The sequence below is a fragment of the Clupea harengus genome, chromosome 23 (genome assembly GCF_900700415.2).
Source record: "Clupea harengus chromosome 23, Ch_v2.0.2, whole genome shotgun sequence".
Taxonomy (NCBI): domain Eukaryota; kingdom Metazoa; phylum Chordata; class Actinopteri; order Clupeiformes; family Clupeidae; genus Clupea; species Clupea harengus.
Window position 1 is genome coordinate 10674191 of NC_045174.1, and position 27084 is coordinate 10701274.

The window sequence follows — 27084 nt, forward strand, 5'->3', positions numbered from 1 at the left end:
ACATGCTGTGACTTACTGGAATCTCCTGCTGTGAAACTGTATATTTGCCGCAAAGCTGAGGCTCACTTATTGTTTAGTTTTTTTTTTGTCCCCTTCTTCTCGGGCCCAATTTGCCTTTGTTCCAAAGCGTTGAGTGCGCACTTTTGTTGACGAGGATGAAACAGCCGTTACCCAACCCGCCCCCGCCTTTCATCTCTCCCCTCTGTTCATTTCTCTCCTTTCTCCCCCCTCTCTCTCACTCTCTCTCCCTCCACCTCCTCCTCCTGCTCCTCCTCCTCTCAGTCCTTTTGTGGGTGCGCTGTGACTGAACAGTAATTCACAGTGTCTTCGGCTCCTCCCTGTTGTTTTAGGGGGGTGGGGGGAGGGGTGCGTTTGGGGTGGTGGGGTAGTCCGGTAGCCACTTGTAAGAAAAATCGCACCCACGCTTGGCGGTGCCACAATCAATGCCGCCTGCGCCCGGCTGAATTATTAATGGCGCCGCTCCATGCGGGCGAGGAGACGGGACAGGAGGAGAGCAGAGCCGCTGTTTGCTGATTCATCGTGGCGGCGTGATGAAGCGTCGGCCGGCCGGCCGGCGGCTCTCTCTCCTCCTTTCCTCCTCTCCTCTCATCTCCTCGCCTCTCTTCACACTGGCAGGTCTTGGCCTGAGGCCGCTGTCTCCTGTCGTTTTAGCAGCGCGTGTCCATTACTTAGTACACTTTAATTAGGACTAAGTCATCTCAGCTCTCTTTGGCTTCTAGGATACATGACACAAACACAGTCACACACACTTGTGCGTTACACACATACGCGCGTACACACACTGAAATATCTTAGAGAATTTTGTACTCGTCATGTTGCCTAGGTAGCGGCGGCTAAGGTGGGCAGGTGTGCTGGTTGCTTGGTGTTGATGGGAATTGTTCAACTGTGCCCTTCCTCTTTGACCTGTTCTCTCTCTCTCTCTCTCTCTCTCTCTCTCTCTCTCTCTCTGTCCGTGCATGTGTGTGTGTAGCTGCTGCTGGCGGTGTGCGAGAAGAACACTGTGATCGGCACCAGCTGCCAAGGCTCCATGCTGCCCTCCATCACCAACGTCATCAACCTGGCTGACAGCCACGACCGCGCCGCCTTCGCCATGGCCACGCACATCAAGCAGGAGCCGCGAGAACGCGACAACAGCGAGACCAAGGAGGAGGTGAGCAGGGTTTGCTTGAAGAAAGGCGCACACACACACGCGCACACGCGCGCAAAGCACTGAAGAAAAGCGAAATGTCACTTCATCTACACCATTTTATTTGGTGAAATGGCTGCTTTTGTGTTTTTGGCCTTGCTCCCTCATTAGTGCATCACAGAATCAGCAGCAAGATTTCTAAGGTCACTTCTCATAAAGTTTCCCTTAGCTGACTAGTTAATGCATTCATAAACATGAACAGAATGTATCATTAATGATAAATACTGAGTTTAATTATTTATAAAAAAAAAATGAGCTAGTGAGGAATAACCTTATTAAGGTCACGTAGCACAAAAACCATAGTTTGTCGGTTGGTGGAACAGTAGCATTAGCGATTGGGTAGTAGTTGTGCCTGTGTGGACTAGATGTACAGTTCATGTAGCTGTATTTACATTCATTTCCTTCCCTGTTTGAAGAATTATTACTTTGTTGAACAGTGTTTTTAACAGGCTGGGAAGAATCTTCAGGTTGAAGATGTCCATTAGTGAATCCTTAACCTCATTTTATTGGGCATTGTTGGCACTAGCATGATTTTGGTGATGTTTTGTGTTTTTTTTTTTCCAACGCTGCCTCCCCTCTGTGGCTCTGTCGCGCAGGACGTGGAGATAGACATCGAGCTGGCGCCGGGCGACCAGACCAGCCTGACCAAGACCAAGGAGCAGGCGGACCGTGACGCCGGCAACCAGCTGCACATGCTCACCAACCGCCACGACAAGTTCCTGGACTCTCTTCGCGAAGTGAAGGTGAGTCACCGAGCCCCCTCCACACACACACACACACACACACACACACACACACACACACACACACACACACACACATTCCCTCCATCCGGCTTAACCTCCATATGACTCACTCCTCCACTAAGAGCACACCTTCCACAGGGGAAGGGACCAGGGCCTGACCCAGCCTCACAGCACTGCTCAGCTCAGCACAGCGGTGGCTCCCCACACCGAGTCACCTTCACACATCTCGAGCTCCGCAAACTGCATGATAGACCGGCTGGACCGGGCACGAGTGGAGGGGCTACTGAGTCATAATGCCTGATCTTTACCTATCCAGCGCTGGCTTAAATTAGCAGAAAGCAGACAAGAGCAAGTGCCAGCTCAAGGAGTAGAGATTGATTTGTCTACACTAGTTGTGCTGTTAACCACTGGATATGAATACTACTGGGGGAAGAGAGGTATCCATTCGAGCCAATCATTTTCTTGGCTCAGCCCTCCATCTCTCGCTCCTCTCCTGGGGTCGTTCTCCGGAATGTTCTCCCATTAGCGTGCCTTTGATCCGAGCGGCGCCCCGTGCGCTTAGAGGTCAAACTCTGCATTGATTAGAGTTTAATGGCCAGCCTGTTTGATATTCACACCGTTGGATAAATGAAGTGCTCAGTCGCGCACACCCTCCACTCCCCCGACCCTGACCTGAGACCAGCACCCAGAGGCAAAAACTGTCGGAAGACCTCACCTCGCCACCTCCTGACCACCGTAACCCTCCCCAGCTGACCAGGCTCTGCTCATGTTTGATTGATCTGACCCAAGATCAGTGAGGCCCCTCAGCTTGTTATGATAAAGGTTACGAAAAGGACAACGGGAGGCCGTCTTCCCAAAAAGGTCATTGCTTATAGTGCACTGGACACAAATTTGCCATACATGACCTTACCTAGGAGCTGTGGTAGTTTCTGTAGATGTCGGCATCCATCTTCCCAAACAAGAGATGCTGTTCCAGGACCAGATTTTGGCCATTAATTTCCCATGATTTAAAGCTGTCAAAGGTTTGGAGATGTCTGACAATGGATCAGTGTACCTCTTCATAAACCCTACATGTATCTGGTTAACGTGAAGGAATGTACTCTGGCCCTCTATCCACTGCTGTATTGTGTGTGTGTGTGTGTTTTCCACTGCATTCCTAACTTTTGAGTGCTCAGTTTTCTCTGACTCCAATTTGGCCCCAAGTGTGTATCCCATTACGTGATCCATTATGAACACACCTTTGCCAGCACTTGTTTGTTGAGCAGGCATGCGGAACCTTGCAATTCCGCCCGGCTGATGCGGCCTATTTAGGCTGCGCTGCTTTTAACGCAGTCTCCCCCATCGACTCGGAGGCACCCCTGAATCATACTGATTAGAGGCACTTACACCTCTTTTTTGGCATGCTGCACTCCCCGCCCGGTCGATCCATTGGCATTAGTTAGGGCTGGCAGGAGTGGGAGAGATGGGTGGACGGGTGGGAATCTAGGTTTAAAAAGTGCGTTTGATTGGTGGACTGCGGCTGAGCGTCTGTTTTGATTGGCAGACGGGGGCGCTGCTCAACGCGCTGGTGCAGCTGTGTCACATCGCCACGCCGCTGGCCGAGAGGAGCTGGGTGCAGCTGTTCCCACGCCTCTGGAAGATCCTGTCCGATCGCCAGCAACACGTGAGTGCCTTATCCTCTAAAACACACACACACACACACACACACACACACACCTGGTATCAACTCACTCTCCAGCACACTTAACAGGTTTACACACTTTCAGGAGATTTTAAACATTCACAACATCTGCACACACACACTCTCATGCACCACACAAACACACACACACACACACATTCAACACAAACATACCATATATAACCAAAAACCCTTCACCCCGCTCAGCATGCCATCTTACTCAGGGCCTCATTAATCAACTGGGTAGAGGACTGCAAAATATGCAACTTTTTGGGGGAAATTAATTGCAAATATTAAAATGTAAATGCTCAGATGTTTATGTTTCCATGAGGTTTTCGTTCTATTTCTGGTGGTAATTTTTCATGCTAAACGCTTGTGTGTGTGTTGCTATTTATTTCCATTTCCTTCTAATTTGCATGTGGCTCTTGGAAGAGAAATAGAATGCGCTGTCTATATTTCCAGTCTATACGCGCTGACAAATGAGCTGTAGAAATATGCAGGTCTTGCGCAGAGGTCGCTCTATCTCGCACCGAGCTGTCGTCCCAGTGTGGCCCCTCTCACACCCACGCACCCCGAGCCCCGGCAGCGGTCAGAGGGCACCGCTTGGTCCTCCTCCCCCTTACCACCACAGACAGCTTTTAGCCGCAGAGGCCGCCGTCTCCTCGTCCTCCACTCTGCTGCAGTCTCAGCACCTCCCGAGGGGGCTGGCTGCACGACCTCTCCACCCCTCCTCCCCACCACACACACACACACACACACACACACACGTGCAGTCGGCCGCTTGCACTCCATGCCCCACTCTCTAGGCTCAACAGGCTGCCTAATGAGGAGAAATCTCCTTCATTTATGCAAAGTCGGGAGGAAGTTTAATGGACCAGATGTCGCATGTATTAAGAGGCCTGTTTAAGATGCCTGATTTGAAGAGATGGGTGCATAAATTCTTTAAAACACGTTCTGGTTGCAGAGATCGGCCTCTAAGTGGCGTGTTGATTTTTTTTTCTTATTTAATAATTTTTTTGCAGTGCCAATTTTATTTTTTTTTTTTTCATGTTTATTTAGATCATTTGTAACTGTGGCAACAGGGGGAGGGTCAGGAAGAGGCTAGACATTTAATCTAATGAATATGCCATCAAATAATAATAATTGATGGTTCTGTTCATTTTGGAGATTTCACGGCCCCAGTCCTTGTGTCATGTTTGCGGGTGAAGAGATTTAGTTTGGAGGTTATGCCAAATTGAGTCTCTCATTTTCATGCAGGGCATGTTCAGACACGCTTTCACACAGCAGCCTAAGTGTGTCCTGATGGTACAGCGGGTCTTAGATCATGATGAACACCCACCCCCAGCCCCCCCCCCCCCCCCCCCCCCCCCCTAGTCCTTCCCCCACTGAGCTGTTTGTACAGACGAGTCATTAACGAGATTCCGGTGCCTGTCCAGAGGACCACCTTAAACCATGTCTTTACAGCAGGTTTAACAACGTTGAACTTTACCACTCCATTTATTTTTAGCAGGCATTGGTACCTATAGACATGGAATGTTAAACACACTGTTATAAACAGCTGAATCGTTATTGCGGTGCTCAGTGAACTGTGAATGGACACGTCATTTTGAATCGGGGGGCCGAGACTCGTCTGCTGCTGAGTGGAAATGCCCCACAGGCTTTTGTGACCCTCCCCACCCTCAGTGAAGCTCCCCCCCCCCCCTCTTTTTCATGGCTGTCGTTCAGCACTGGTGTGAGAGTAGACACAGTGGGATGGCTGTCTGACTGAGCAGACCAAGACCAAGACCAGCTGTTGTCAAGCAGCTTTAGCGACGAGTGTGGCGTGTTTAGACCTGGCAGAGTCTGGTTGTTGTGCGAGAATGGCTAACTGGCTGAAAGTCCACATCCTCTCAAAGTGTATGGGCTAAATCCTTTATGATATTGTGGTCTATTATTTATGAATTCCACTGGTACAATATTGTATAAACAATTAAATGTTAAAATAAGCAATTTGTTCTCATTTTTTGAGACTCGCAACAAACACTGTTGTTGTGCGGGTAATGAAGTTAAGCATTCATTTTTAATGCATTATGGAGGCCCTGAAAAATGGAACGGTTGGCTGTTGATCACTTAGCCTAGCTTGGACTTTAACAGAAGATACTCTGAGCTACTGCTTTGGATGGAACGACTGACCACCATTACTATAACTCAATGGCACCTTGTATTTGCAATATTCAGTCATTATCCTCCACAGTTGTGTTCACTCTTGTTCATGTTTCTGATTCCAAACCATTCTGTGGCGTAGGCTGAGAATCCCATTGTGTGTGTGTGTGTGTGTGTGTGTGTGTATATAAAGCTGACCTTTCACCTTTGACCTGACCCCGGCAGGCACTGAGTGGCGAGATGGGCCCGTTCCTGTGCAGCGGCAGCCATCAGGCGCAGCGCGACTGCCAGCCCAGCGCGCTCAACTGCTTCGTGGAGGCCATGTCTCAGTGCGTGCCGCCCATCCCCATCCGGCCGTGCGTGCTCAAGTACCTGGGCAAGACGCACAACCTGTGGCTGCGCTCCACGCTCATGCTGGAGACGCAGGCCTTCGAGAAGGGCCTCAGCCTGCACATCAAGCCCAAGCAGAGCACCGAGTTCTACGAGCAGGAGAGCATCACGCCACCACAGCAGGTGTGTAACACACACACGTGCACCCAGAGAGAGAGATGGGGAGAAGTTCAGTGAGTGAGTCAGACACACATACAGAAACAGGCACTGATGAACTGGCAAATCTATCAAGCACACACACACAGGTATAGATATTGCACATGCTCACATAGACATCCAGGGAGTCCTGGCCTGAGAGACTCCAAGGTCCCTGGTCACCCAGACACCTATTGATAGATACACTAGCACGCTCTCACAAACATCAATGGAAGGTCCCCTGGTTTCTCGGTCTCCTCACGGTGACCTGTTAGCAGCTTGTCTGTAGAAGATGAAAATGGCCCCTAGCATATGTTTTACTGAATTCCCTCAGCTTGTGTTTGTGCCAGCGACGGGTGGTGTGGGCAGATAGTTCAAATAAACTCAGTCTATGTGTGTGTATATAAAAAGGCAGGTCATACACCTCAAGAAAGATGGCAGTGTTTGCTGTGTGTGTATGTGTGTTTCTGTGTCTTCGTCCCGTGGATATGTGGTGTATGAGCTAGTGCGTGGCTACCTTTCTGTAAATGCCTGTGTGTGTGTATTTATGCATGTATGGTTTGTTTGTGTGTGTATGTATCTGGGACTGTGTGTATGTGTATGGGACTGTGGGCATGTGGTGTCTGCAAATGGGTGTGTGTGTGTATATGTATAAATGCCTTGGTTTTGGGTTAACTGTGTGTGTGTGTGTGTGTGTGTGTGTGTGCGTCCTGCAGGAGATCCTGGACTCGCTGGCGGAGCTCTACTCGCTGCTGCAGGAGGAGGACATGTGGGCGGGGCTGTGGCAGAAGCGCTGCAAGTTTCCCGAGACGAGTACGGCCATCGCCTATGAGCAGCACGGCTTCTTCGAGCAGGTCAGCACTGGGACACACACACACACACACAGACACACTCCCTTACACACAAACATGTTCACTCATATTTACACACATTGCACAATCAGACACAATTATGCACAACACATAAATCTGTTTATGCTGTGAGGAAGCAAATCTATTTTTAGAGCAGCGTGTTGCTTATTTCCCTCACAAAAAACGACTTCCCCCAGAAGTCACTGCTCAAATCTGGCTAGAGCTGTTGCCAGGCATCTCGGTGCCCCATGGGAAGATTCTCCAAATAAAAACCACTGGCAGAGCCCACTAACCCTGAGGCTCTTCAGTCCCTCACACAGAGACCCCCATGGGTACAAGAACACACACACACACACACACACACACACACACACACACACACACACACACACACAGAAATACAAGACATAAGGATAAGTTGTTTTATACTTGGGTTCTGTTTTCCCACATTGAATTACACCGATTTGGACACGTTCTGATTCAGAACCAGTTGAAAGATCACCACATTTAACCACTCCGCTGCTTTCCTGCATTACAAACTGGATTAACTGAATAATGCACATATGTGTTATGGAATTGGTTTGATGAATGTGTGTGTCTGTATGTGCGCAGGCCCAGGAGAGCTATGAAAAGGCTATGGAGAAAGCCCGGAAAGAGCACGAGAGGAGCAACATCTCCCCCGCCATTTTCCCCGAGTACCAGCTGTGGGAGGACCACTGGATCCGGTGAGGAGTGCACACACACACACACACACACACACACACACACACACACACACACACACACACACACACACACACACACACACACACACACACACACACGAACGAACACATGTGTATGCTCACTCTAGCAGCAGAAGCTATCTGCTCTCTTGATTAAACGGCCCCATGCTGAGGGCTAATTAAAATGTCGGCTACGTCCGCGTAAGGGCATGAATTCAAATCATTTTCATTACATAGAGTAAAACCATCATAAAAAATCAGGATTTTTTTCAATTAATAAATCAAATCTCAATTAGTCACATGAATTAACTCCATTATCATGCTACGCAGACCAGACCAGGTGTAGACCACTTATAACTGCTCGTCATTATGGAGAGAGCTTATTTAGCGTACATGCTCTTGGAGAAGAGAAGCCATGTTGGGAGTAACCTTTGGAGAACACGCCGTTGACTAGATGTGGCTGGCAAAAGGAGCTCCCAAATGTGCGATACGTCCTGGCCTGATGGCATTTAATTACTGCGGGCAACAAATGCATTCATTTTCTCTTTGAGTGAATCTCGTCTAGTGCACGCTGGGGTCTGTGTTTTATGAAGTGATGGCGGCAGGACCCACAATGCATTTTTATTTTATTTTATCAAACTCAGCATATTCCGCCCAAATGAGTATGGGATAGAAGTCAGCAACGCTGTGTAGTCCAAAGGGCATTGAAAGTACACTTTTCAGCAGTGACATTTATAATATATTATTCTGTGTGTGTGTGTGTTGCTGTTTCCTCACCTGCACCCCTAACCTGCTTGCCTTGCGTCTTCTCCCGCGGTCCAGGTGCTCCAAGGAGCTGAACCAGTGGGAGCCGCTGACAGAGTACGGCCAGTCCAAGGGCCACACCAACCCCTACCTGGTGCTGGAGTGCGCCTGGAGGGTGTCCAACTGGACCGCCATGAAGGAGGCCCTGGCCCAGGTAAACCACCAGTCAGCCGAGTGGCTCCGTCAGCACCGACAGGTTGGAGGAAGTGGGGCGTTTAAATGCTGGGGACCGATGGCTAGGGAGCGGCTAGATGTGGCTGTTTGCTTGTTTGTTTTGTTTACAAAAACGGTAGCTTGGTGTTGAGATCACTGCAGTTTCCACAGCAGGCAACCCTGGCACGAAAGCGCAGGTCGTGACCTCAGCACAGTCAGACGAGGCACCTGGCGCACCACATGGCCATCAAGTGGAACATGCCAACATTGATCAGTACAGTTAGGCGTTTATGAGAATATCCCATCGTGGAACTTGATGGTGGCACAAGGTAGCTGTTTGGCCCACCTGCAGTTCCCCTTACCCCCACACTCCCGTAATGAAACACTATTAGCTCTAGTCCTTACAGCCAGAACACACCTAAAGAGGCCAACTATGTGTCGTCGTGCCCTCCTTAGGAGTGACGGAGGATGCAGTACAACTGGCCATGATGCGAGTGACCTTTCAGAGGAGAAGTGTAGTCAGTGGCAGCAGTGCTGTCCTTGTGTGCAAACTGACAGAGCAGCTGCTCCCTGACATCTCATGTAATGGAAAGTTAGACTCCTGTAAGCATGATCACACACACACACACACACACACACACACACACACACACACACACACACACACACACACACACACACACACATATACATATATGTATATATATCTCACTCGCTCGGTTTCACTCTTTATCTCCCTCTGTTTCTTTTCTCTCTCTTTATCTCTCTATCTCTCCTACACACACACACACACACACACACACACACACACACACACACACAGTGTTCCTCTTCGCTATACAGAAAGTTGAGGGGGGTACAAAAAAAAAGTCGTCTCCTCGGCAGATTGCCTTGTTGACTCAAAGCCCTTACCCAGCTGGGGGCTTATTTATGGAGCACACTTTTTTTAATAATAAAAAAAAACACACAACAAAGTAGAAAAGGAATGTGATAGCGCCTGACACATTATAAATACGCCTGGCTCCCTCCTCAAGGAGACTTGGAACACTTCCACCCGGGCTCCTGTCCTAAGGTGACACCTAATTAAATTGTCCGACCCACTGCCTCTCCACCCACACTCCCTCTCCCTCTCTCTCTCTCTCTCTCCAGCCCCACCTTTGCCATTCTCTTCATTCCTGTTCTCTTTGCATCTAATATTTACGAATATGGGCTTGAATAATTGCCCAAACATCTGCTGGGAAGTCATTTATTTTCTCTCTCTCTCTCACTCTCGCCCTTTCTCTCCCTCTCCTCTTGTTTTCCCTCTTTCCTTCTCTCTCTCTCTGCGGCTCGACTTTCGTCGGTTTCTCCCCCCTTTTAAATGCCTTCCCACCTTTCAATTAAAGCCTGGATGATAAGGCCAGCTCTGTCTCTGGGATATTCATTAACTGTCAGGGGCTGCGGGTAGGGGCGGGTTAGGGGCCAGGGTGTTGAGCGCATGTTGACCGATGGCTGTGATTTCGTCCCCACCACCCTTCATCACTGTGTCATGCAGAGCAACTAGGCAGAGCACCTCTCCTCTCTCTCCCTCCACCTCCCTCTCTTGCTCTCTCCTCCTCTCCCTTCACCTCCCTCTCTTTCTCCTCTCTCTCCTTCCACCTCCCTCTCTTGCTCTGTCTCCTCCTCTCCCTCCTCCCCCTCTCTCTCTCTGTCCCTCTCTCCTTCTCTGTCTCTCCCCCCCTGAAGCACTAGTTTCATCTCGACTGCATTCCTCTGCGCAGTAAAATAACATTCCTCTGTGGCGCTGCTGAAGTCATGTTTTACAATGTGGCGAGGATTTGGCCGTGGCCTGCGATGTTTTCGGAAAAGCTGCGCGCCTAGGTGTGCCAGCCGCGGTAGGACTAAGTTACTGTCAGGCGTCAATGCCGCAATGGGAACAGCAACACATCTGTGTAAGTGTGTGCGCGTGCAGGGGCTTGTACTTAGCAGCGACCTAGCAACACAGCAACTCCTCTTGATGTGCTCCTCAAAATGGTGCCCCAAGGTCAGGCCGTGGAAGAGCCTAATCCGCTTTATGAGAGAGAGAGATCGAGATCCATCCAGATCCATGACAGCACAGTGTTGGGGAGAGGAAGTGCGAACAATTCTGTTTTAGGGAGCAGAATGCCACTGCTATCATGGAGTCTTAATTCACTGCTTTCCTGAGCGTTGGACTCACTGTACAAGTTGTAGCTCACATTTATGTTTGTGTGGCGTCTATTTTCAACCCTCTGCTGGACGTCACACACACACACACACAGAGCCATCTCTCTTCATACACATTGAGATGTGACCCAAAATAGGCTGCAGCGTAACCTCTGGCTATGTGTCCATTTAAAGTTTATGACCTCCAGTTCCTTGGTCCTCGTAAAGGATGTCTGTGTGAGATAAGTGCTGCATCTGTACATGCACAGATAGTCTTGGAATGCTAATGAGTGTGTGTGTGTCTCAGGTGGAGCTGAGCTGCCCTAAAGAGATGGCGTGGAAGGTGAACATGCACCGCGGCTACCTGGCCATCTGCCACCCGGAGGAGCAGCAGCTGAGCTTCATCGAGCGGCTGGTGGAGATGGCCTCCAGTCTGGCCATCCGTGAGTGGAGGAGGCTCCCGCACATCGTCTCACACGTCCACACGCCCCTGCTGCAGGTGAGGAGGCTGCACACGCACACACACACTCATGCACTCATGCACACTCATGCACACACACACACACACACTCATGCACACACACACACACACACACACACACACACACATTCATGCACACACACTCATGCACACACACACACACACTCATGCACACACACACACACACACACACACTCATGCACACACACTCATACACACACACACACACACACACACACACACACACACACACACACACACTCATGCACACACACACACTCATGCGCACACACACACACACACACACACACACACACACACACACACACACACACACACATACTCATGCACACATGCTCATGTCAGTCATGCATGCATTCCCCACATACACACTGACCTGGGGATATTGATTAGTGTAGAGAAGACTCCCTCACCAACGTCTGCTGCAGGGGAAAACACAGGTGTGTGAACACACACATGAAATACGAATACAAAGAATACACACGCACACGCAGACGCACGCACACGCACGCACACGCACGCACACGCACACGCATGCAGACACACACACACACACACACACACACACACACACAGAGGCTATTCTCTGATTTGTTCGCTTCTAAACAAAACTGTGTCCAGACATTTGTTTTGATTTTCTCCTCAAGCAGCTTGCATAGCTTTTCAAATCTCACATCGCCCACACACTCGCACACACACACACTCCCTACCCCACCTCCCAAACACCCCTTGAAGTCCACATAGTCCCTTTCAAAAGAGCTGTCCATGTAGTATGAAAGGTTGTATAACTGTTCCAAGATTGTTTCTGAAATAATTGCTTGTCTTCAGTGCCATTCTCTCTCGCGGCTCGCCTACTTAAGCCATACTTTCTCCTCTACTCCGTCCTCCTTACCTGATGTTCTCTCTTTCTCTTTCTGTCTGTCTCTCTCTTGCGCTCTCTCTCTGTCCCTCTCTCTGCCCCTGCATGCTCTGTTGAAGTGCCAGAGATAATGTTAACTTGAGCTTTTGTCATTCTGAATGGAGGTCTGACATTAAAATGCAGCCTGAAAGACAGCCACATAAACAGACACGGCACAATAGCCCACCTCTGTGTGTGCGTGCGTATGCAGCAGCACTGGAGTGCAATTTTGCTTGAATGTGCCATCGGGGTTGAGATGTTATTCTGAGGCAAGATTGAGGCATGTTTTGCATTAAGGTGCTGTGTGTGTGTGTGAACAGTCTCTGGCTTGAGGGGAAAAAACATGCTACAGAGTGATGGAAGAGTGTGCGAGAGAGCGTGTGTTTTTTCCAGTTCGACTGTGTCTGCACATTTAATCTTGGTAGATGCACACACCTCTGGGTGCTGTCTGCCTTTAGCTAACTGGAGGGAGGGAGGGAGGGGGGGGCGGCCCTGGGCAGCACTTAAGGCAATTATTCAACCCATCTCCTGTGGAACCTGCAGATGAATAAAAGCCAGCCTCATTACTAATACCCTAAGCAGGACATCAAAAGACGCCGCTCTCCACACCCATCTCGGTGTTTTACTTCTGAGAAAATGAAAGGTGCCAGGGAGGCAGACGCGTCTGAGTGAGTTTGGATTTCATTTCAACCATCTTGTTGGTTGGCACCAGCGTCCACCCAGGGTGGATCAAACCGGGGGACTTCAGATCCAAGTTCCCTTTTGTATTTCTGCGGTGGTGTCGTACAGAATATTTATAAACAATAAAACCGGTTCAGCAGTTTAGCATCGAGAAGAGCCTACACTTTGCAGTATGCAGCTAGTGTTTCAGTGTTGTATATTGAGCAGTATGCGGCTAGTGTTTCACTGTTGTACATTGATACGAGGCCAACAGCATCTGTGTCCACTCAATGCGATATGCCAGAGTTGGCGCAGATCACCGGTACGTTCTCTGGTCCAGATTGTTGTGTGAAATATTCACTTGAGCGCCGGCCTGGTTGCCGGGTAAGAGCAGGGTGGCACTGATAACTCAAGGGCTCTCAGCCAGAGATCTCAACATGTTCAACCGCTAAACGAGAGGAACGAAATAAAAGGGTGTGAAGAGAGCAGCCTCCTGGAGAAGCGATTAAAAGAAACAGGACTGGTCTGTGTGTCTGTGTGTCTGTGTGAGAGAGAAGAGAGATGGAGGGCGTGGACAGAGATGCATACTGGGAGAGTAGCAGTATGTTTAAAACGGCAGTAATTACTTTGTCCCATCAGATAGCGATTGATTAAATACCTGCAAGAAAATTAAATTTACATGATGAATGGGCACTCGGAATTAAGGTAATAATGTGGCATCAGCTGATATTAACAGATAATTGTGAAAAATATTGTATTGCCTCATTTATTTTGTTTCGGGGGATTTGATTTGGCCAAGTCCATGGAGTGATTTGGCACATTTATCTCTGTAAAGCAGGTAGTGCAACAGACTGTGTGTGAGCGAGAGAGTCGTACATCTAGTTAAAGGTCCTAACGGCACATTGTGAGAATAGCAGACTTGCCTGTTGCCTGTTGTTAATCATGTTGTAGATTACATGCCACTATCCTCAGTTACTTTTCTCATCATCTTTCTTTCTCTTAATTGTATTTTCTGTTCGGGCTGATCAGATGCTCCCCAGGTAATCCGGACCAAGCAGACTTGTCCAAATCCTGCCCTGGCCTATCGATGGCCACATCAAAATGTATTGATTAACAGAACGCTGTAATTAAGGAATCAGGCGTTTTCTAAACTGGATTGATTATGCTGGCTGAGGCAGGGCCAGTGAATTCCCTTGGTTAGGTCTATGTTTCATGTAAAATGATTAGATATGGTAGAAATCCCCCATCTCTCTCTCCCGCTCGCTCGCGCTCTCTCCGCCTCTCCCTTCTTTTCCTGCCTTTTCACTCCATTCTTGTCTTCTCTGTAAATTGTTTTTAAGTTACATTGATCCCTCCATTTCACTCGGGCACCGCAAACCTCATTTTTCCAGACTTTCTTTTCTCTATTTCGCTCCTCTCCCCCCCCCCCCCCCCAATAAAGATCATAAGCCTCTAATGCAGTGACGGTAATGGCTTTGGGTTTTTCGTGTGCCAGAACAGTCACACCCACTCTCAGAGGGGGGTAGGGGAGGGGGGATTTGGGAACAGAAGATGAAACAGAGTGCGAGACCATCCAGCTCTGAGTCTCATCCATCTCTAACTCTCTTTTTCTCTGACTCACTCTATTTCTCTCTGTCTCAGTCTCTCCTTATTTGTAAGAATACTAATGTGTTTTTTTTTTCTTCTTGTTTCAATATAAATCCGTGGCTTCATTATTAAATAAGAGACCTTTCTCTCTTCTCTAAATCTCTTTCTCTCTGCCTGTCCATGTCATTCAACCTAACTCTGTCCATCTTTCTTGGTCTTTGCCAGGCGGCGCAGCAGATCATCGAGCTCCAGGAGGCGGCCCAGATCAACCTGGGCCTGCAGCCGGCGAACCTGGGCCGCAACACCAGCCTGCACGACATGAAGACGGTGGTGAAGACCTGGAGGAACCGGCTGCCCATCGTCTCCGACGACCTCTCCCACTGGAGCAGCATCTTCATGTGGCGCCAGCACCACTACCAAGGTAGCGTGGGCGGAAAAGGAAGAGTGAAGTGGCTCACAGCTCGAGGCTCATTGAGATCCAGCGAGCTTCACGAAACTCTCCAGTCAAGCTGTAGTACTCGCTTGTTGGTCGTGAGATTATAATGGGTATGAGGAGAAGAGTTTGTTTCCCTTGAAACTAAGAAAAACAAATGCTGAACTGAACTAAAACCTAGTAGTAGAAAGTAGAAGTTAAATATCCCTGGTCTTGATCCATCGCAGCCTCTTTTGTCGTCTTTTGTTCAGGAGAGCCAATTACACGTAGGTGTAATGACCAGGCCAAATCTGGTTCGGGTAGCTGTGCTAACTGGAATAATGGAACCGAGCAGGTCACGCACATCCATTCAGTGAGACGTGACGACCTCGGCTCCCTCCTCCAGCTATCCAGGCAGCACCCGACTATTAATGGTCATTATCTCAGCTTGCAGGGAGAAAACCTGCCTTTGCTCCGAATGCCTCGCCACTCTGCGGAAAGTGCCACAGAGGTCATAAAAAGCCTTCAGGCAACGGTCTTCATGTTTAACGAGAGTGTCGATTGCTAATGTGAATCTAACGATAGGGATACGAATGTAACTGTGGCTGAGCATGTAAGAGTCTTTTTTTCTCGCCGTGTGACCCAGTACAGTAACAGCGGGAGAGCGTTGTTCTGTGCCCACTCTAGTGCGAGACCTGCTCGCGAACCCTGTTAACCGGCAAGTGTAGCGCCACGGAGGTCAAGGTTACGGATTCGGTTCCTAAGCACAGCTGCGATGGTGCACCGGCTGCCTTTGAGTCGTGATTGAAGTGCAGTAACTCTTGAGTTATGCCTGTGTGATCGTTCAGATGAACTCATAAATGTAGGTGGGAAACATATGCTCGCATTCAGAGAGGCTGATGAGAAGGCTAACGGCAACTGTAAATGCTGTAGGCAGACTGTAGTCACTGTATCACCAAGTCCATTTTATCAAAGGAAGTACATCGTGGTGCAATTTGTATTTAATATTTTCTCAAAAAGAAGATTTCATATTTCCTTGTTTACAGCAGTGTTTAAAAAGTGGAGGCCATTCTTGCTAATCTCGGTGGATGTTCGTATATACTAAAATTACTAAACGCACGTTTAAGCCCACCTACTTACTGACACCTCTCTCCCCCTCTCTTCAGCCATCGTGTCGGCCTACGAGACGAACACGCAGCACGACCCCAACACCAACAACGCCATGCTGGGCGTGCACGCCTCGGCCTCCGCCATCATCCAGTACGGCAAGATCGGCCGCAAGCAGGGCCTGGTGAACGTGGCGCTGGACATCCTGAGCCGCATCCACACCATCCCCACCGTGCCCATCGTGGACTGCTTCCAGAAGATCCGGCAACAGGTCAAGTGCTACCTGCAGCTGGCCGGCGTCATGGGCAAGAACGAGTGCATGCAGGTAGGGTGCCAGTGCCTGATGGAGGGTTGACCCTCGGTCTGAGGTTTTGCCCTGGAAAGCAGGTCATTCTTATCAAGGTTTCATTATATGAATGTTTTAAATATTAATCTTGGCTCTCTATATTTTAGTTTACATGAACACGCAGTTGTACCAAAGCAATCTGTTGTGTCCACCCCTTTTTAGTGAAGACGGTTTTATGCTATGTTTTGATTAATATGCGGACCACTCACAAATATCCCCTTTAATTCTCAGCATGTCTGTTACAGTCACGTTGCATCACATCACATCACAAGATGGGTATCTTAGTCTCCAAATAAGCCTGTTAGATCTTCAGCGGCTATTACAGCTCATTAGTGTTGTTATTGCTCCTGTTCAGCGTTAGTTTTCATTTCTTTACTTGTATTTTGTGGTGTGCCCTCGGCCCCTCCGCACCCCTGATCCCGTCTGCCCACTCTCGTTACGGCCGCGGCCGAGGCTGGGCTCCTGGTTGGCTCTGGGAACAGCGCCATGGCTCTGATTAATGAGGGACGGCCCAGCAGAGTGTTGCTTGTTAAAGAGCTATTGGCTATAATAAGAGTCTCTCCCCCTCTCACTCCCCCTCTCTCTCCTCTCTCTCTCCCCTCTTTCTCTCACTCTCACTCTTCTCTCTCGCTCTTTCTCACTTCTCTCTCGCTCTTTCTCTGTCTTTCTTTCATTCACTTTCGCTGATTCATTTTTCATCTCTCTCCCTCTGTCACTTATTTTTCCCCTCTCTTTCTTACCCTCTCTCTCTCTCTCTCTCTCTCTCTCTCTCTCTCTCCCCCACTGCTCCTGTCTGATTGGTCTTTCTCCCCCATGTTGTCTGTCAGCCTCGACTGTTTTCCTCGTTCTTCTGTTTCGTTGTCTCTTGTCCTCCCTCAATCCCCTCGGTCTCTAATTCTCACTCCTCCTCTCCCATCACCTCTCTCTCCCCCTCACTCCCCAGCCACCGCGCCAGCTCCTCTCCGCCTCGGCTCGTCATTACTCACCCCTCACCTCTCGGATGGGCTGATTAGCCGCTCTCCTCCCCACCTCCTCTCCCCGCTCCTCTGTAGGCGATGGAGCCATGGGGGGTCTCCCACTCCTGTCAGACCTCCAGGCTTAATTTGGAGGGCAATAAAGAGCCTCCCCTCTCACCCCCCCTGTGGTTCAGAGCTGGGACTGGAAATGTTGCCAAGGAAGGGAGGGAGTGTGTGGGGGGGGAAATATCTCAGTACACTAGAAATGCCATTGTTATGGAAACAGATGATGCACACAGTACATGGTAGATAGTCCAAGTCTGAGCTCGCGTTTCAAGGGAGCAACCCTGACGTGCTCGTGGTTGAATTAGTGTCTCGGATGGAGATGATTGGTTTTGTGTCCTCAGCCTACACATTCTCCCTCTCTCTCTCTCTCTCTCTCCCTCTCTCTCTCTTTCTCTTTCTGACAGGGAGGTTTGTATTGCAGTGCAGTGTGCTGTCATCAGGTGTTCTTGTGTGTTGAGAGGTGAAGTGCTCTCTGTGTCTGATCGCTTCTGTGTCTGGTTGCTTGGCAGGGCCTGGAGGTGATTGAGTCCACCAACCTGAAGTACTTCACCAAGGAGATGACCGCTGAGTTCTACGCGCTCAAGGGCATGTTCCTGGCTCAGATCAATAAGTACGTCCCCCTGATTGGCGGCCACAAGGTCTCTCTGCTCGGCCCCATTTTCCAGTGCTTTCTGCTCTGCTCCTCTTCTCTTCTCTTCTTCTCTTGGTGTTTCTCTTCTCCTCTCCTCTCTTCTCCCATCTTGCCCCAAGCTCCCTGCGTTCTGTCACTCCTTCCTCTCTCCCTATATCCTTTTGATCTCACTCCTTCTCATTAATTCCTCACTCTGTCTTGAATCCTACACATGCTTGTGTTATTTCCTCTACATTTCCCTTTCTTCCTCCCCCTCCTTCCCTCATCCCTCCTTCTCTCCCTCCCCCACTCATCATCAGCTCTTGCTGTCTGTGTGCGTAAGGTGCTGTCTGTGTGCGTGAGGTGCTGTCTGTGTGCGTGAGGTGCTGTCTCTCTCTCCTCTGTAGGGTAGATGTCCTTCTTAGCATCCCTTTGGTTTTAAAGCAAAACCCTCCCATGGCTGGAGTGCTCTATTTTTATTTCCCACCTGCGGTCACTGTCTGGCTTTCTGTCCCCCCTCTGTCCCGCTGTCTGTCTCTCTCTGCGTGTCTTTGTCTTTCAGTTTTCTCACCAAAAAGAAACGCAATGTAATGAAATATGTACATGTGCAGAAAGTGCCTCTGTTTGTGAAGGAGTGAAAGCTGAGTGGTAAAGGTCAGATGAAAAGGTTTAATTTTCAAAGCTTCATATCTAAAGAAAACACACACACGCACGCACGCACACACATTCAGCTTGTGGGAAATTCCATCTTTCCTCATTCTTGTCTCTAAATGAGTGTTCCGTCCTGTGTGTGTGTGTGTGTGGCCTTGAGCTGTATGGTGTCCTTGAGAGCATTGTGACGAGGTGTTTGCGCAGAAGACACACACGCAAACACACACACACACACACACACACACACCATCTGTTTGTCTGTTGCCTTTTCAGCCCGTCTCCTCAAAACTTAGGGGTTTGGGTGCGTGCGTTTAGTAAGACCTACCTCTGACTCATGGCCATAAGCTATTTTCCCAACTCCAGTCCATGCTTGTGCGGTGTGTGGTGCTACCTGTAAACCTGAAACTTTCCTGTGAACCTGCATTTCTTAAACAAGTTGCCACAAAATGGAGGAGATCAAAGGAACCACATTCAGGAGTGTCATGGATTCATCTGCTCTCCCTCTCCCCGCACACACACACACACACACACACACACACACACACACACACACACACACCTCATCATCATCATGGGAGGAATGATGGTGACCCCAGGGCGCGGTCGAGAGGGGGGGGGGGGGGTGCTCCTGATGAAACGCTCGCCTCCGAATAATTAACTCGGAAGCAATTTGTGGAATCTCCCGTCATCAGCAGAAGTCTCTTTTCCCCCGCCTCAGCACTGCCTAATGTAATCACCCCCCGACCCCCCCCTCCCCCCAGCCCTCACACACCCACCCACTGAGGGAATATTAACTATTAAACAGGGGGGGGGGGGTATTGCTACTGCCTGGGGCATTAGAGCTGCTAGCTTTCCACTGTGATGTGCAGCTTGCGGGTGGTGTCCCCCTGCCCACCTTCAGAAGTCAGGTTTTGGCGTCAGGAGGTGAGGAATGACACGGCGGAAGGCGGGCCAAAGGTCACAGGTCACAGCCTTGGCCTCCGCAGCAGCAGCAGCAGGGTAATGAGAGAGGTGCTGTTGAAGCTTTTGATGATGAGCCCCCTCTCTAATGTAGACACGGCCTGACCTGAGAGCGGCGGTCACTCTGGTCCAAGGAGCTTTTTAAGTCTTTGATTAGCCCCAGTGTGGGATCAACAGCCGCACCACACACACACACACACACACACACACACACACACACACACACACACACACACACACACACACACACACAATCCTCCCAGGCTCCCTTAGCCAGAATAACACAGCTCTGCCGCCAGCCAAATGCTCCAATTCACTGTCCGATTATTCACCACTGACTGGGCAGACATCTCTCTCATGCACCCTGATCTCTGGTACCTCCCCCCACACACACACACACACACACACACACACACACACACACACACACACACACACACACACACACACACACACACACACACACACACACTGTCTTGGTCCCGAAGCTCTCACCAAAGCTGATCGACAGGAACAGACTACATCTCCTCCCTGCTCATTGTTGGGCCGTTTCAGAGCCTCTCATTCCAAAATCATTCCCAGCACAGGGCTGTAAAAGTTCCTATAATGTCTATCACTGGGGCATGATGGAGAACATTGGCCCAGTCAGCTTTTTTCTTTCTTTTTAATAGCCACTGACATCTGGGAGCTGGTAGAGTCCTTTGACAATAAAGCAATCGCTGATGAGGTTGTTGATGCTTTGTGTGCCCAGAACGAGTTTTTGTCTGTTGCGAGCAGCCCCTTTGGGGTCCATTGTGGATACAAAAAAAAAAACGACTGATGAAATATTGAACATTTGCAAGATAATAAAACCACAACATGTTCTGGAGAATCACACGAACAAGCACTCTGGGAATTTGAGTTTATCAAAGTTCTGAGAAATATAGAAAGTAAAATCAATTTCTGCATTGACTGATGTTCAGTCACTTTCCATCGGCTGACAAGACACCAGCAGATATTAATTTAGTGTCTCATGACTGTCTACAAGAAAAACCATACCTGACTTTCAAAGTAAATTTCTTTCCCTACCCACACTAACTTTATCTCCCAATGCTCTCTCTCGCTCTCTCGCTCTCTGCAGGTCGGAGGAGGCGAACAAGGCGTTCTCGGCGGCGGTGCAGATGCACGACGTGCTGGTGAAGGCCTGGGCCATGTGGGGCGACTACCTGGAGAACATCTTCGTCAAGGAGCGGCAGCCGCAGCTGGGCGTCTCGGCCATCACCTGCTACCTGCACGCCTGCCGCCACCAGAACGAGAGCAAGTCCCGCAAGTACCTGGCCAAGGTGAGGCCTCTGCCACTCTCTCTCTTTCAACCTTTCTATATCTGTGTGTTGGTTCTGCCTGACTACAGCATTACTCTAATAGGCTCTTGGCCAACTGTTCCGCTGTGGGGGACATGTGGAACCTTATGCCAGAACGGTGCACTGCAGAACATGAAAGAACAAGAGCAAAAGGAAAAGGGGGGGGGGGGGGGGGGGAGAGTTTAACGGTCCTTTGCTAAGCAAGAAATAATTAGATTTACAGTTTTTTTGTGTTTTTTTGTGTTTTTTTTTTTTTTTTTTTTTCCCATGCAACTGCAATTTTATCATTGCAAATTGCATATGAATTTGCAACAGACACATACAACACAATTTGCATTGCATTAAAAAGCTCAGTGGTCAGCCAAATACGCAGCCCCCCGCTGTGGAACTCCGTTCTGTTTGACTTTGTTCTCCGTAGGAGACTCTTTAAGGGGCTGCGGCACAGAGAGTGTGTATGTGAGAATGCTCCTGAGAGTATGTGCTGATACGATGTAATGCCCTGAGGCTTGGCCATACCTGCGGAGGTCAGGCGCTAACACCCCTGTTATATGGCCCCGGGCGCTGGCCATCAATCCTGGGCTCTGTGTGCCTGAAAGCCCTAACCAGCTCCAGCCTAGCCTCAGCGCCTCAGCCTTATATTGCCATCGAGCGCACCCCTCTCTCTCTCTCTTCATCCCTCCATCTACAGTAGATCCATCTTTCCATCTCGTCTTTATCCTCAGCCTCTCCCAGTCTCAGGCTCTTTATCCCTCCTATTTAGTTAATCCTTTTCTTTTATTTTCTCTTTCGCTTTTATTGTCTTCTTTTTTTTTTGTCTCTCTCTCTCTCTCTCTCTCTCTCTCTCTCTCTCTCACCCCTGCCTACAGTTACATACAGTCACCGCGGACCCTGAATGGGTTCTCCCTGCAGCTGGAGGTTAAGAGCTTAATTCCCCCGCTGTCAGTCCAATCTGACCAGCCCTGCCTGGCTCCTGACCCCCCCCCCGCTCAGCAGCAATGAGACTCCAGCATCCCCCCTCCCTCCAGTCAATCAATAAGACATGGCCTCGGCCGCTATCTGGAGCCCGGGCGCACTCTCAGCCTTAAGTCCCCGTGTAAGCAACCCACTCTGATCAATGAATGGGGGTGGAGGATATCAGTAGATCATCCGAGCCTAAAACCAACAGGAGATTGTCATGTTTTTTTTTATTTTTTTCCTTCTTTTTGGGATGCTTGCATTCTGAAGTGGCGCTCGTGCCGCTCGTTTCGTTTTTCGACGAGGCGTCGCGTGTCCCAGGCTCGTTTTCCTCTGAGCCGCGAGGCGGATAATGGCGTTTAATTAGCTTTGTGACGGGGCCGCTCAGAGACTGAGGACGGGGATGGGGGGGGAGGCAATTATTTGAACAAATGAACAAGTCAGTGGTGCTAATGAAACTGCAGCGGGTTGATGATAATAGTCACGCACACGGAGCTGTTATTTTATGCGGGGTGTTTATTTTTTGGTGTAGTTCCTTCAGGCCCTTCAGTGGGGAGTGTGTTTTGGGTCTGGTCTGACCACTCCGGTACAGACAGTGACTCTAATCAGATGATTGGCCCCAGAGGTGCCGTGTGATTAGAGTGCTGTAAACACGGCAGGCGTTGACGCGCTCACCCACTCCACGCCAGCCTGTGCCCGTGGCCCGCACCCAACGCAATCCACCCAGCGGACCTCCCTCTGGGCTTGATTGTTGGGCGCAGGGCAGGACGCTGGCAGGGAGTGGGGTGTGGGGGGCATTTGAATTATGAGCCTTTACAGCACTGTTGACCCCTCTGTTTCTATAGTGTGAGAGAGATGGGGGGTGGGGTGTAAATGTGAGGGGAGAGTGGGGGCGCTGCCATAATTTAGCGATGATGAATGGGAATAGATGTGTGTGATTATCAGTAATTAGCTGCAAGCTGTGTGGCCTGGCCAGCTAGCGTTGCGGGGTCAGCAGTTAATGTCTCCATTAGAGCCCGGGGAGACCCAGCCCTCACCTGCCGTCCCCCACCCCCACCCGCACTGCCACAGCCACAGCCGGCCACTCTTTCCAGAAGCTTCTCAGCCACCCATCCATGAGCTTTGATGGAATGGCTCCCCCAGCATGCCAGGATGCCATGGATATGATTTAACGAGCCATTAAGCCATTAGCTGTGGCTGTGGTCCTTGGTGTGTGTGTGTGTGCAATTGTTTATGTGCACACTTTTGGGATGCCAGGGATTGTGTGTTTGATGAGCTGGATGAGTATAAAGAGTGTGATTAAAATAAATAGCATTGTGATTAAAGTAAATGGCATTTTTTTTCCTCTTTCTTTCTCCCATCTTTCTTCTTCTTCTTTCTCTCTCTTTCTTTCTCTCTCTCTCTCTCTCTCTCTCTCTCAGGTGCTGTGGCTGCTGAGTTTTGACGACAAGAACGCGCTGGCGGACGCGGTGGATAAGTACTGCATCGGTGTCCCTCCTATCCAGTGGCTGGCCTGGATCCCCCAGCTGCTTACCTGCCTGGTGGGCTCCGAGGGCAAGCCCCTGCTCAACCTCATCAGCCAGGTACACACCCTCCCACCCTACCCCCCGCCCTCCTCCCTCATGCCACCCCAGGACTCCCTTTGCTCTGGGCATCTCCGAACCTTCCTTGTCCCACTCCGTTGTTCCCTCGGGGCAAACGTACCTTCCTTCCGTATGTGCTGCCATGTTTCCTCTCAGGGTTTCAAGCTGTGGCGTGATCTCTGAAACGAGTGGAAGTTTCTAGAACAGAGGAAGCTTTACTCTTTTTTTTTTTTTTTCGGAGTGGCTTTCATGTATACTTTGGTTTGTTTTCACCAACAGTTGATAACAGTTTCCCAAACCAGTGGATGCTTTAAGCATCTTGGTAAACTTGCCTTTATCTTAATTGGCCAATGTCTAATCATCTACAGCTTTCTAGCTCAGTAATTGCTGTAGTAGTATTTACATTGAGTGCGTTTGTAATTAGACCCCTTTGCCATGGTGTGTGTGTGTGTGTGTGTGTGTGTGTGTGTGTGTGTGTGTGTGTGTGTGTGTGTGTCCTCTCCCCAACCCCCAACAGAAATCTCTAATTCTAAAGAGGACGCTCTTCAGCAAATTCAATTTATCACATGCGTCTTTCTTTAATTATTTTTTACACTGCCTGCTATCCCCATTGAGCCCCTAGTTTTGTGTTTTTTCTTCTTCTTGAAATCATTTATGTAAAGCGTTATTATTGCGTCAAGTGCGCGGGAATCGCGGCAGCGGAGCGCCAAATTAAAGCTGAGACCGGAATGCCGCGGTGCGGCGCTGGGCGGCCCGGTGTGATGGGGATATTATTTCCGAGCCATTTCCAGCTGGAGGACTTCAAAGAGCTTCACAGCTCTTCCCGAGGCCTCGCTCCCAGCTAAGAGCCTGTAACGAAGAGAGAGAGAGAGAGAGAGAGGAAGATGAAATGAGAGGTTGTTTGAGGGAGGAGGAGAGGTGGAAAGAGTGAGAAGGAGCAGTGATGGTGCTAGAGAGATGGAGGGTGAGGGTAACAAGAGCCTAATGACAGATGATGGAGTGAGTAAAAGAGCAAGATGGGGGGAGAGAGAGAGAGGTGTGTTTGATGATTTCACACGCTCCTGAAGAGCTACGGGGGAGTTGTAAGGGTCCAGATGGCATGTTTAACATGCAGACCGGTCCGAACCCGACCTCTGTGCACAGGTGGAACTGAAGCACACTCTCCTGTTGATCCGCAGCCTTTCATCTTAAAGCATCGTGAGGGTAGAGGAGGGTACACCTCCCCGTTCTCCGTACTCCTGCTCCCTGGGGCATTAGGCCGTGTGGAAGTGTTTGGCTCCCTGTGTGCCTTAATGAATTGACTTGTCAAGACCGCTCTAGTGAAGGACCACTCTCCTCCTCTTTTCTTCTCTCCATCCAGTCTGTTTGGTCTCTTGCTCTTTCTCTCTCTCCCTCCATCCCTCTCTCCCCCTCATTCTCCCTCTCTCTCTGTCCCTCCCTTTCTCTCCTTTCCCTCTACCCGTCTCTCGTGTGCAATCTCTCATTCTGATCAGTGGAGACCTCATCATTAACTGATGCTGATTGAGGGGGAAAAAGGTTCTCCCCTGCACCCCCCTCCCGCCCTCCTCCCTCTGCCCCGGCACCTCCTCTAAAGAGAGGAGCTTAGACACCCCGGGAGCCTTTATCTTGGGCCATGAATTATTGAGGCTCTGTTTCGGTTCGGTGGTGGTGGTGGGGGGGGTTGAGTGGGGGGTGTAGAGGGCACGTCTTGGGGGGGGGGGGGGGGGGGGGGGAGAGGAGGGTGAAATATTGATGAAGGCAAAGCACACTAGGCGCTTAGGCCAGCGACTTCCAACCAACAAGAGTGGAAGAGAGCAACACCTGACACCTTTTTATCTTTCACCAGCGCACACACACATACTCACACACACACACACACACACACACACACACACACACACACACACACACACACACACACACACACACAGAAGCATGCAGACTGGCACACACTGGCACACCCCCACATTTAATAAATGGCTGGCTTCATCTCCCCCACCCCACCCGCGCTGTCCTTCCTTTACCACCTTTTCTCCTCTTTCATAGTTAATGTGCTGCTTAAGCAGGCTTTTAAAGTGTGGCACCCGTGAGGCTTTTCTTAGGTGTGTGTGTGTGTGTGTGTGAGACAGAGAGAGCAGTGTGTAGGTAAGTGACTGCAGGTTTGAGGTGTCTCTTTAAACCCACAGGCGACGAATCCTCACCAAGCCGCTATCAGTGCAGACTCCTCGTACCTATCAGATGTCCGTCTAATGGCCCTGCAGTGCATGCGTCTGTGTGTGTGTGTGTGTGTGTGCGTGTGCGTCTGTGTGTGCGCGTGTGTGTGGAGGGGCAGATTGAAGAAGCTTTCCGTCATCAGTGCTCTCGAGCTGCCTCCCACCAGTTTGTCTATCATCCTCACACAAGCAGCACCAGCCACCTCCATCTCATAAACACACACACACACACACCAGTCTTCTGAGTCACACACACACACACACACACACACACACACACACACACACACACACACACACACACACACACACACACACACTTGTCTCCTTCAGTAAGCTCCACACATTCCTTCCTTTCTCTCGAGCAATCAGCCATTCACACACCCTTAAACAACCACTCTGCTACAAGCACACACCTATACATTCACACACACACACACACACACACACACACACACACACACACACACACACACACACACACACACACAAAGACTGGTATTTAGAGGGCATCATCTCATCACAAGAAAATTACTTGGGTCTCGCAGAGGCTTTTTAGGTGTTGCAATTAGGGCCTGACCTAAACTCCAAATGTGTCCAGAGCTTGTGACTTGCTGGAGAACAAAGGGCCTTCTCTAAAGGCCACAGGCTCACACACACTCACACACCCAGACTCGGTGGTCCAGTCCTGGCCTTAGGCCTCTCTGTGAACGTTTTTAACAGGGCAGTTATATCATTTTCAGATCATTTTTTATGATGCAACCACAGGTTAAGACTTCAGCGCCGCCTTGCTCCGGTCTCGGCCAAATTGGCAGAGGCACATCCATCCTTTACTGTGATAAATGAGCGAACGCGCACACACACACACACACACACACACACACACACACACACACACACACACACACACACACACACACAGTGTAGTGAACTAAAGCTGCAACATCTCCGTCCTTTATGGTTGTGAATCTGCTGAAGGGCGCCGCACATTGCCTTGGCAAAAAAGCCCCCTACTGCCTCACAAACAAACACACACACACACACACACACACACACACACACACAACTTCTCTGAGCCTGTCATCCTCTGCCACAGCTCAAATCTGCCCTTGATGTTTGGCTGTGTGTTCTCCCCAGCTTATGCTCTCAAAGGCCTGCTTTACCACAGTCTTCACACATGATGCTTTTCTGGATGGCTTTTTCCTTCTTTCTTCTCTTTATTTGGATTGCTTGTGTTCCCAC

General features: G+C 49.8%; 1 protein-coding gene across 4 annotated transcripts in view; it reads left to right on the forward strand.

Annotated features, from left to right (window-relative positions):
- LOC105888716 (transformation/transcription domain-associated protein) overlaps nt 1-27084 on the forward strand; it is a 94653-nt gene that overhangs the window by 48851 nt on the left and 18718 nt on the right. For all 4 annotated transcript variants that reach the window (XM_031561720.1, XM_031561719.2, XM_031561722.2 and 1 more), the window contains 13 exons: nt 992-1171; nt 1804-1950; nt 3497-3616; nt 6002-6289; nt 7018-7155; nt 7765-7877; nt 8700-8835; nt 11305-11496; nt 14870-15065; nt 16223-16488; nt 18041-18141; nt 20873-21074; nt 23468-23629. In XM_031561720.1, coding sequence (XP_031417580.1) covers nt 992-1171; nt 1804-1950; nt 3497-3616; nt 6002-6289; nt 7018-7155; nt 7765-7877; nt 8700-8835; nt 11305-11496; nt 14870-15065; nt 16223-16488; nt 18041-18141; nt 20873-21074; nt 23468-23629 — 2241 coding nt within the window. The remainder of the gene's footprint in view (nt 1-991; nt 1172-1803; nt 1951-3496; nt 3617-6001; nt 6290-7017; nt 7156-7764; nt 7878-8699; nt 8836-11304; nt 11497-14869; nt 15066-16222; nt 16489-18040; nt 18142-20872; nt 21075-23467; nt 23630-27084) is intronic.